Source organism: Xenopus laevis, chromosome 8L, assembly GCF_017654675.1.
Source record: "Xenopus laevis strain J_2021 chromosome 8L, Xenopus_laevis_v10.1, whole genome shotgun sequence".
NCBI lineage: Eukaryota > Metazoa > Chordata > Amphibia > Anura > Pipidae > Xenopus > Xenopus laevis.
The window spans coordinates 38,210,779-38,222,831 of NC_054385.1; the positions used below are offsets into that span (position 1 = coordinate 38,210,779).

General features: G+C 38.5%; 1 protein-coding gene across 1 annotated transcript in view; it reads left to right on the forward strand.

Annotated features, from left to right (window-relative positions):
• usp12b.L (ubiquitin specific peptidase 12b L homeolog) overlaps positions 1 to 4,952 on the forward strand; it is a 34,918-nt gene extending 29,966 nt beyond the window's left edge. The window contains exons 7-9 of the mRNA XM_041572719.1: positions 239 to 436; positions 1,690 to 1,768; positions 1,847 to 4,952. Coding sequence (XP_041428653.1) covers positions 239 to 436; positions 1,690 to 1,768; positions 1,847 to 1,948 — 379 coding nt within the window. The 3' untranslated portion in view covers positions 1,949 to 4,952. The remainder of the gene's footprint in view (positions 1 to 238; positions 437 to 1,689; positions 1,769 to 1,846) is intronic.
• Positions 4,953 to 12,053: the final 7,101 nt, after the last annotated feature.

Sequence of the window (12,053 nt, forward strand, 5' to 3'; positions counted from 1 at the left end):
ATGCTAACGACTGGGCCACCATTACTGTATGTAATGTAGATTGGGCCTTACTGTGTTTTGTTAGTGGCTGCCGAGCAAAAGACAATCAAAGCAGTCTCAGTTGCACAGAAATAATGTGATAATCAGTAGAGCAACTTTGTTGTTCCCACTGTTTTCAGTGTGACTTTCACAATGTTCAGGCTCAGTGTCATTTTGTTTAGGAGGAAATGGGTAACTTTTTATTTTGATTTCTTTTTAGAATGAGAGTAAAGAAGTTGCCTATGATTCTTGCTCTGCACTTAAAAAGGTTTAAATACATGGACCAGCTGCATCGATACACCAAACTGTCCTACCGAGTGGTGTTTCCATTGGAGCTACGACTCTTCAACACCTCCGGAGACGCTACCAATCCAGAGAGAATGTATGATCTTGTGGCAGTGGTCGTTCACTGCGGAAGGTATGTGTGCTGTCACCTCTAACAGGAGAACACCCGAACAAATGGGGCTAGTGCATGCCTTCTGTAATTCAACTGCACAGTATTGATGCTGCTAAGGCTGTTAGAAGAGATCCTCTTCTGTTCTGCATTGGAGTTTTCTTTCTGTAAGTAATGCAAATGCAGGCAGTGTATTCTAATGCCAGAGGAAGTCTCTTAATCAGATATTATTTATAATTAATACATACTTCTTCATTATAATATTTTATAGTTATTTATATAACCCCATACATGGTTGTATACATGAAGCATACAGGAAAACCATTGCTTGAAGTAAAGAGGGCCCTTCCCAAAAGAGCTTACACTCTAACAATCTCAAAAGAGAAAAGGATATATTGAGAAGACTGGATATATTGTTCCTCTTACCAACTGGCTCAGTAGAAGGTATGAGAAGACAGAATCTGTATCTAATTGCTAGTAGTGTAGCCTGAACCAATTTCATGTGCATGGAAGCTAATGGGATTGTCATGTTTTATTCCAAAGCCAGGTGAGTGGCTGATGAGAGAAACATTTTCTAGTTAGTTTTTGTATTTTGCTAAGCACCTCTGATTCTTTTCAGATCTGAGTTTTGTCATGCTGCAGGTTTATGGCACATGAGTGGAAAATGGAAACCACTTGCAATAAACAGATTCCAGGAAGAAAACACATATTTCCATTTAAACTTACTGGTGCTTCTTTGTCAGCTGATAAATGTCAGAAAAGAAAACATCTCTTGTGCTGTCAGCCTTATACTATATTATCTGCTGTTCTGACAGAGCATTCAGACACAGTGCTCAGAGATCCTATCAGAAACCCATAATATACATGACTAAACATTTCTGAGCCCTTAGTGTGATTTATTATTAAGAAAACTTTGCAAATGAAAGGAAACAACTCCACTATGGCTTTAAATATGAAACTATCAGCATTTATTCGATGTTTAAGAATGGAAATAATAATGGAAATTCGTAGCAGATCTTTAGCAGAATATAAGCAATTTTCAACTCTTTTTTTTTCTTTTAGATTGTAAGCTCTTTTGGACAGGACCCTCTCATATCTTGTATCGGTTATTGGCTGCTTTGTATGTAATTCTGTATAATCAGTGTATAAACCAAATGATACTATAGCATTATGGGATATGTTGGTGCTTTATAAATAATAATAATTCTTAAGCATTTCTTTTGCTGTGTTTGTGTGAATAAAATGTGCTTTTTTTCTCCCCCTCACCCCCCCAACAGTGGACCAAATCGTGGGCACTACATTACCATTGTAAAAAGCCATGGATTCTGGTTGCTGTTTGACGATGATATTGTAGAGGTTGGTTTCCCTCATGCTACTTTTCATACATCCACAGTAACATGAAAACCACAGTAATACTTCTCTCTTACTTTTCAGAAAATCGATGCGCAAGCCATTGAGGAATTCTACGGTTTAACATCTGACATTTCCAAAAACTCTGAGTCTGGCTATATCCTGTTTTATCAATCTAGAGACTGAAGGCCCGGCTGATAATATAGAAAGTATATAGTCTTGAAAGAGGGAATGTAAAGCATGGGTTAGACATCTCGGGAGCAAAATCATGAGAAGAACATGAAGATTCCAGTAACTACTCATGGCTGCAGGGTGATCCTAAATAGTCCACGGATTCAGGCTGCTAAGAGAAGCTTGGAAATGCTCCTCTGATTTGAGCAGTATTCTCAGAAAATAAAGGAATTAAAAACCTTCCTTTATCCCAACATTAGATCAACTTGGCATCAAGAGATCAGATGTGGAAATTTGATTGGACGCCAGATGGATGCTGGGATATTGATCTGTGCAGACTCAGGCAAATAAAACAGCACTTTGGAGTATTTGAAATATTGGTGCTTAAAGGAATCTACAATCAAAGAGTTTTTTGGTTTTTTTATGCGACATTCACACATTTTCATTTGTTTGTATCATCTTCAGTCATTTCCATCTTACTCTGCTTTGCTGTAGCACCCGTCACAGAGGGGGTTGAGGCTTGGATACCTTTTATGACTTTATTTTTCAAATTTCTAGCACCTTTAAATGTTATTTGAAGAGTCCCCATTGGGTTAATGATTCTACTTAGAAATCTTTGGTCATACGTGAATGAGAATGGTGGGTTAAACCAGGCACCTAGGTGTGTTGTCCTTTAGCTCATTAAAGTGATATTGACACCAAAGGACATGTGTGAACCCGTGGTTCTTTACTGTAAGATGTGGTGGTGTTTACTCATACATAACTGTCATTTCTACCAGACTCCAGTGCTGTGTTAGCTAACTGTTTCCTTCTGTGGGTTGTACCTGACAGACAGGAGACATTTCAGGTTTTATAAACTACAACCTCCTGTCTGATTTATGTTCCACCTACTGGCAGACCACAGCAGCCCTGGGCTATAGAAACAATTGGCTGTGCTGGCAGGCAGGAGGATTATTCAAAATAAAGAAGAATTAATGGCTTCAGACACTGTAAATAATATATTTAACAGAGCAATTACCCACACTTAAATTACAAGAATCTGGATATATCCCACAGAAAGTTTTTTCCTTTTTTTGCAGGAGTTTAATCTCAAATATCTTTTCCTATGATCTAGAATAGGGCTTTCCACCAGTGGGCCAGATGTTGCCCTTGAGATGTTTCTTGATAATCTGGCCCTTATCATTAGGTATGTGACAGACATTTAGCACTTGATCTTAATTGTTTTTTGTTTTGTTTTTTAATTATTCAGCTTTTTTTTGTTCTGCAGCTCTCCACGATGATCCTAGTTCCGAATGAAGTATGACAAGCAGTGGCCCAAACAGGAAGTTTGTTAATATTATATGCAAATCAACTTGACAGTCAGGTATGTTAGAGTTCAGTTTGGAGTGAGGCAACATAGACAGTGATATAGAAAAAAAAAAAGTGAATAATGAAGATTAATTGCTTAGATGTCTTATGCTGGAAACATACTGTCATTAGCCTGGCACAAACAAGATTCATAAGGTTCCCCTTGGCACAGTGGGAATCTCACTGAACCATCCCACAAAACTGTAAAAATCACTTTAGGATAAAGAGACTGTATAATAAATTGAACTTAATGTAAAAGTGCTCTTCTGAGCACTTTTGCAACTTACATTTTTTTAAATTTTATATTTCAGAATAGCCTCAATTTTTACACTGCTGAAATGAATGTGTAATCTGAGCCATAGAAATAAGCAGAGAAGCATCAGGAGACACTTTCTCATCATGTTTTTTGTCTTTAAGCACTTACGCAGTCCAGTGCAAAACTGCTAATATGAAATCTAAAAAAACAAATGTAAATGTAAAAGTGCTGAGAAAAGCACTCTGAGTCGTTTTAGGTAGAATTATACATAGGGTATATGTTCTCTTAAATAGGGGATACGCTCCTCACACTCAAATTCCCATTTACCAGCATTTCATTCTTGAGTTTTGTTTGTGAGTGTCACTTGGAGCTGTTCAACTGTTGCTGAACTACAACCCTAGCAGCTTTTTGTCACAGTCAAACAGACCTTTTGTTTTTTTGACCCTGATTACCTGTTACCAGTTATTCTATCTGCCCTATGTCTGAGGCAACACATATGTGTAGCTGTACTCGCCACAGTTTATTTTGCCCAATGCAACAAAATAACCACTCAGCACTGCCTCACAGGAAGCAGTACAGCAAATTGTACAGAACTCTATCACTTTAACAAAATTAATGTCATTGGAGGTACTGAAATAACATCTCAATTTTGCCCCAGTTCTACAGAAAGGGCATTCTGGGAGGTGCAGTACAAGTGTTGTGAGGCTTTAATCTACTTCTGCCTCCCTAACTCATCTCACTCACAAGTACTATATTACCTGGCTGTGGATAACTTGTTCTATGCATGCAGGGGCTGCTTTACTAGTTTTCATGTTGAGTAAATGCTAATGATTCTTAGGTAACCCTTTGCTATATTTCTGTCCTGTAGTATCACAGCCAGAGAGACCTCAAGCATTTTGCTCTGTTATGCATTGCATTCTCTTTGGTGGCAAAGGAGTTAACAGGAAAGCCGACCCCACCAGGCATAGGAAAGAGATCATACCTCTATACATTATTATACAAAGTGGGACCATTACTGCCAAGATTGATTTTCTTTGCACATATATATAATGTTGTTCATTTTGGCCCTTAAAAGTCTCCTTCACAAGATTCTTTATTTGGGGGAGTTCCCACTCTATGAGCTCTTTATTGGCCATTCCTATCCGTTCCAGTAATCGGAGCAGCAGCTTTGTGCCACAGCTTTGATAAATAGTTCTTATACTAATGGCCCTGCCTGGCCCCTAGAAATTCTGTTCCGCCGTCTGGCCTGGTTAGTCCTTCATTTACCAAAATCATGTATTCCATAGCACGTCCAAAAGAAAAACTGTCTTTTAATTGCAAACTGTGCTTTACAAAGTTGTGTATATATTGAATTTATATATTTGAGTCTAATTAGGAAAAGAAATTTATTAAAACATGCAATTTTTTTTTTCGTCATACCCAGCGTGTTCTTTGTATACTTACCAGCTATGTGGTTTTAAGGCTAGAAATGATCATATAATACATAAATGTAATGTATGTATAAAAGTGAATGTAAAACTGCTCAAAGCCCAGAAAGACTACTTCTAGTCATTGTAAAGCAGAGCAGCATCGGAAGAGTTCCCTCCTCCTCCTCTTCTGAATATTTCCCCCAGCTATAGCCATGCAGGCACAACTGACCAGCAGGAGGTGCTGTATTTGCATTATACTTGCAGCGTAGAAATTGCTATTACCTTGATATCTAGAGGAAAAAATCATGAATTTGAATGGCAAAAGTTCTTAGAGTGCTCTAAACAGTTTTGCAATTTCATTTTGAGAGTTTACATTATATTACTGGTGTATTCTAAGTAGGAATGCACTGAATCCTCTATTTTGGATTCTGCTAAACCCCCAAATCCTTCGCGAAAGATTCAGCCAAATACCGAACCAAATCCTAATTTGCATATGCAAATTTGGGGTGTGAAGGGGAAAACATTTTTACTTTCTTGTTTTGGTGACAGTCACACGATTTCCCTCCACCTCCCTAATTTGCATATGCAAATTAGGCTTTAGATATACTTTGGCCGGGCAGAATGATTCGACCGAATCCTGCTGAAAAAGGCCGAATCCTTTACTGGATCCTGGAGAAAACATTCTTCTCCTCCAAAAACAACTCCTTTCATAATGCTGTGCCTCCGAAAACATTGCCTTCCCAGACAATCGCCTCTCTGAAGAACCTAAAAAGTTATTGAAAATTTTTTTAAATCAGCTAGGGGCGCCATGGGGCAGTTTGATATTTGGTAACTTGTGCTTAAAATCGCAGGTAAGACCTGAGCACAAATGCTGAACTGCAGAAGAATTGTGTCATGGTGACTGTCTAGGGAAAATTTACTCTAATGCTGACATACCAGGGTAGATTTAAAGTCAATTTGTCCCCTTAAGATATGGAGAAATTATCTTGGCAATAGAAAATATAAGCTGTTAGAGCTGTGCTGTCCAACTTCTGTGGTGCATAAGGGCCGGAATATTTCACAAGGAAATAGAGTATGGCACACACAGGGAGCATAGGGCTGGCAGAGTATGGCACACACAGGGAGCATGGGGCAGACAGAGTATGGCACACACAGGGAGCATGGGGCAGACAGATTATGGCACACACAGGGAGAATAGGACAGGCAGGGTATGGCACACACACAGGCAGGGTATGGCACACACACAGGCAGGGTATGGCACACACACAGGCAGGGTATGGCACACACACACAGGCAGGGTATGGCACACACACACAGGCAGGGTATGGCACACACACACAGGCACGGTATGGCACACAGGCACGGTATGGCACACACACAGGCAGGGTATGGCACACACACAGGCAGGGTATGGCACACACACAGGGAGCATGAGGAAGGCAGGAGACAGGAAGACCTATCAGGACCACTCTAAGATGAACAGTTCATACTGTACTACATACAGTGACACAGTGCTGGTGCGCCTCCAGCAGACTTATATGGGGGTTCACACAAGGGGGGTTGCAGGCCACCAGTTGGACAGCACTGTTTAATAGCATCACATGCCTCCATGTACCCTCCCCATTTGCCACCTACTAATGGTTAAACCTCTCCTTTTTACACTTTTAAATCTGGACTCTCTTACCTCAATCCTATTCAGTACATCTATAGGTAGTGATAGTTAGATATTAGACAACTCCCAGGAATGTCCACAAGAGCAGGGCATCTACATCTTTCAGTCCTTCTGGGATTGTTCAAGGACAGATGTACATTGCACCCATCTCCCTCCAAAGATCTTGTATTAACGAATGTGACGAACTGAACTTGTTCTTTCCGTTCCATTTAATAATCTTCCCTGTCACAAATCCATTTAATATAGAAGGATTACCTGGGTCACTGCCTCAGCAAATATGTGCAAATGGCAGTTGGCGTACACATTGTGATCTGACGGGTACACAAAGGCTTTGTATTGCAGCAGGGCACAGACCAATTATGTTTTAAAGAATTTAAATACATTAGTAACATTAGTCTTTAAATATGCACCTATAATATGCATCTCCCATGTTGCCTCCCTAGTCTATTTAAAGGGGATATAAACCCAAAAATACAATCTTGCTTAATGAAAATAAAAATGCCAATATTCCAGCTTAATGAAAATAAAAATGCCAATATTCCAATATACATTCTATAAACATTTTGAGTGGTTTTAAAGTTATTTGAAGATGTAACTGCTAATTGACAGCTGTCTGCCTCTTGCTATTCTCTGCACTGTTTGATCTGACTGTTGCAGAAATCCGCTGATTTTTACATACCTGTTAAAAAAAAAAAAAAAGCTTGCAAAGCACTGAAGGTACTGGAGTCTTCGCTGGAAGAGAGTTGATTCCTGCTACTTTCAAGAGTCAGAACCAGCAGTGCAAAAACGGACTGATACTGATTTAACTTGCAGTTAGAGTGAACCCATTGAAAATGTAAAATTAATGCATAGTACCATGAGGCAAGTTGAGAATCTTGCCTTAGGCAGCAGCACCCTGTGGGTTACCAGGGGAGGCAAAAAAGAGTCCAAATTCTGGGTTTTAAATTGGAAGTAAGCTGTGGCAAGGATGGGCAGCATACGGGCCACAATTACCCCTGTGGAACCCCATTAGGATTGGATATATGACACCTTAGACTGGGACACTGACTAGGGTCGGTAATGCTTAGTCTTTGTAGTCTGCATCATATTGAAACTACTGGGTGGTAGCAGTGGGGCACTGATTGATAGTCTGTTTAAAAAAAAATCACAATCCTTTTGGGGAGTGGGGTGGGGAGTCTAGTTCTGTTTCTAGCACTGGTTCTGTCTAGCACTGGGGTATGACATCGGTGCTGCCTCTGGTTCTCATGAAGGTGCATTTGTTGCTCCACCTCAAGCAAAAATAAGAATATAACTTCACAGCTGATTCTGAAAGAGCCATTGATAATAATAATAATAAGCCATTCGTGCCAATAGATTTTTTAACTCACTACTGGTTTTTCTTCCCCAAGATTCATATGTTAATCGTGTTAACACAAATCTATAATTTTATGGCTATTTTATGATGGAATAAAGGAAGAGAGGGCTAGATGTTTTCCAGCAAAAAAAAAAAACTTGGTATTTGGATCTGAAAAGGTTAAAACAAAGGTTTTTCACTGTCCATTGGCACAACGCTAAAAACTTATTGAGAAGTCGTCATAGCAACAGGCGCGCTGGTTATTATGAGTCACAGGGGAGCAGTATATTAAGGGGAGAAGATTATCAATGACAAACATCTCTATAAAGAGAAAGCCTCTTGCCTAGCATCTGCCTTAGGATGCATATTTATTAAGGGAGGAAGATAGACATGGCCTGACACCATTCTGTGCAAAGCCCCAGTCTGTGCTGCAGGGGCAGGGAAGGGGCTAGCTAGTTTGGAGAGAAAGGTCCTTAAGTGGAATTTACAATCCGCCAGTCATTTGCAGCCTTCACTGTAATTGGCATGACATAATACATGCACGGCTCTGTGGGGGTGGGAGCAAGCACAGCAATGCTTACATGGAGCTAGTCATCATATTCACAGTAGGTTTATTGATTTCTTACAGTACTGTGTTTATCTGTAAGGTGTACTGTATATGACATCTCCCAGACCCACTCCCACCCTCTACTGTGGGGGGGTATATACATGCCTTTACATAGCTCCTGCGTATGCCATCACTCACTGGCCATTTATTGTCTTTTTATAGGGTTACAGACAAAGGAGACTGCAAATTGATTATGATAGAAATACAAAGATCTATAGAGAATAGATGAGACAGAGTTGATAGATCAATAGACAGACGACAGAAAAGAAAATCTGAAAGACATACATAGGTGGACAGAGAGACAGACAGAATGGTAAACTGAGAATTGGAAAGACAAATTTACAGTGAGAGTAAGATATAGACAGACAAGATGCTGGATAGGTAGATGACAGATAGAACGATAGATAGATCGATGATAGAAAGATAGATAGATAGATAGATAGATAGAAAGCTAGATAATCCCCATACTCGGTTAAACCCTTAATATTATGATTGATAGATAGATAGATAAAATATAGATAGATTGATGATAGATAAAATGTCAGGGAGGGTAATTAAATACGTTTTCTGGCCAATTTCATGTATAATACCCCAGAACACATGGCAGCATAAATACAGAGTCAATTTCACATAAGAGAAAGATAGAGATAGATGATACTTGGACAGATATTAATGGCCAGAAAGGCATATAGATCTTTATATGTAGATAGATAAGCATATGAATGATAACTAGACCAGTGGAAAATCTGCAGTGGTTCATTACTGTGCTATCACTGCTGATCTTTCATCCATAGCTGCCCTATTATAGGTTACAATACCATGCCATTCCTGATCACACAATTCTGATTTCTCTCGCCGTCTCTAGCAGTGTTCTGTCCTGGACCAGATGCAGTTGTACACAGTAGGCAGTGCCCGCTGGCGCCTCTATAAATATACACTGCAGAACAGTTCTCCAGCAAACAGAAGCCACAGGAATCCTTACAGTATCACACACATTTCTATTTGTCAGTACAGAGCCAGGGGCTTAGGGGAGGAAGCCCAGTCTCACACAGTGACATAACTACATACACAGCACAGCAGCTAAATACCAACTAGATTTCACTAATGATTTACAAGCAGAAACAGTGTACAATTCCCATGTTATAAAGGAAGAGAGGGCAAGATGTTTTCCAGCAAAAAAAAACTTGGTATTTGGATCTGAAAAGGTTAAAACAAAGGTTTTATATATATATATATATATATATATATATATATATATATATATATATATATATATATATATATATATATATAGTCAAATACAAGAGTCCTCTGCACTCAACCCATTATCAATATATTTAAGACAGCGACATTTTGTGCATACTGCTACTAAAAAATGCCTTACCCTTTAAACAAAACAGGGATTGTTTGTCCATATATTGCAATATATTTAAGCTGGCCAACTACGTCAAAGTCATCCCATATCTGGCCAGTCCTATGCTCAATTTTATCTGATTCATTAAGAATTCTATTGCTTCATTATACATTTTACAAAGGGACTAGGTATTACCTGCAACTTAACTTGCTGCTTTCAAAGTAAACCTCCATACTTGGCTGCCCTTTTATTAGACACCAGTGGGATCACCTGACTATAGCTGGGAAGGGTGGGAGCTACAACATGGAGCTGGTCACTGCTCCTGTATAACTATAACAAACAAGGGATAGTTGTGCTCACCACTATTTTTTAAAACCATTAGGCGGGGGTGCAATGAGGCTGTGACCACAAAATACATATAGTCAAATACAAGAGTCCTCTGCACTCAACCCATTATCAATATATTTAAGACAGCGACATTTTGTGCATACTGCTACTAAAAAATGCCTTACCCTTTAAACAAAACAGGGATTGTTTGTCCATATATTGCAATATATTTAAGCTGGCCAACTACGTCAAAGTCATCCCATATCTGGCCAGTCCTATGCTCAATTTTATCTGATTCATTAAGAATTCTATTGTATAATGAAGCAATAGAATTCTTAATGAATCAGATAAAATTGAGCATAGGACTGGCCAGATATGGGATGACTTTGACGTAGTTGGCCAGCTTAAATATATTGCAATATATGGACAAACAATCCATGTTTTGTTTAAAGGGTAAGGCATTTTTTAGTAGCAGTATGCACAAAATGTCGCTGTCTTAAATATATTGATAATGGGTTGAGTGCAGAGGACTCTTGTATTTGACTATATGTATTTTGTGGTCACAGCCTCATTGCACCCCCGCCTAATGGTTTTAAAAAATAGTGGTGAGCACAACTATCCCTTGTTTGTTATAGTATATATATATATATATATATATATATATATATATATATATATATATATATATATATATATATATAAACTGAAATATGAATAAGAGAGTCCTGAATAGAAAGATGAGTAATAAAAAGTAGTAACAATACGATACATTTGTAGCTGTACAGAGCACTTGTTTTTAGATGGGGTCTGTGGCTCCCATTTAAAAAGCTGTAAAGAGTCAGAAGAAAAAGGTAAATAATTATAAAACTATAAAAAAAAAAAGAAAAAAAAAAGAAATGAAGGCGATTGGAAAAATTGCTTAGTATTAGCCACTCTATAACATACTAAAGCTTAACTTAAAAATGAACTACCTCCCTTAACAAAATAACAGTGCCAGTATTGTTTCATGTTCTAAAAAAACTCTAAAGATACAGAAGGAAAGGGGATTATTTCCCAGTTGGTGACAGAGTCTGGTCCTGAGGCAATGATGTCACTTCACTGATATTAGATTGAATGAAGTCTTGGTCCCTGGAGAGGCCACTAATTGCTCATAACTGCTTAATTCATTTATATTTCCAAGGGGCCTCCATAAAGCACTGAGCTATTTAGAGCAATGCTATAGCCTGTGTATAGCCTTATTGCTAGTCCAACTAAACACGGTTGTTGTCCAGAATTCTCCAAATCTGTTTTGACGGTACTGCCATTTGTGGTCTGCCTCTGTTATTAGAACCCCCCGTCTGCCACATTCAGAGCACCCCATAGCCGTGAGAGTTATCTCCTGATTCCACTTAAAGAACAATTACTATAATTACATGTTATTTTTATCCTTGCAGCCTACACTTTATTATGACAGGCATCTCATTACCTGAAGGAAAAGCACCAAAGTAATTTATAAACCTCTTATGTGCTGGAAATAATAACAGATTTATCAAGGGTCGAACTTTGAAGTACAAAAAACTTCGAAATTCGGTTTTTTCACCTAATTTGGCAATCCTACGAACGAGTAAAAAACATTTGATCGAACGATTTTAGCGTACGTTCGAAAGATTTTTATTTGATGTGTAAAGAGTTAGAAAAAGTTTGTAGAAGGTCCCCAAAGGCTAACATAGCAATTTGGCAGGTTTCATTTGGCGTATTGAAGTATTGAAGTCAAAGTTTTTTAAAGAGACAGTACTTCGATTATCGAATATTCGAACGATTTTTACTTTGAATCAA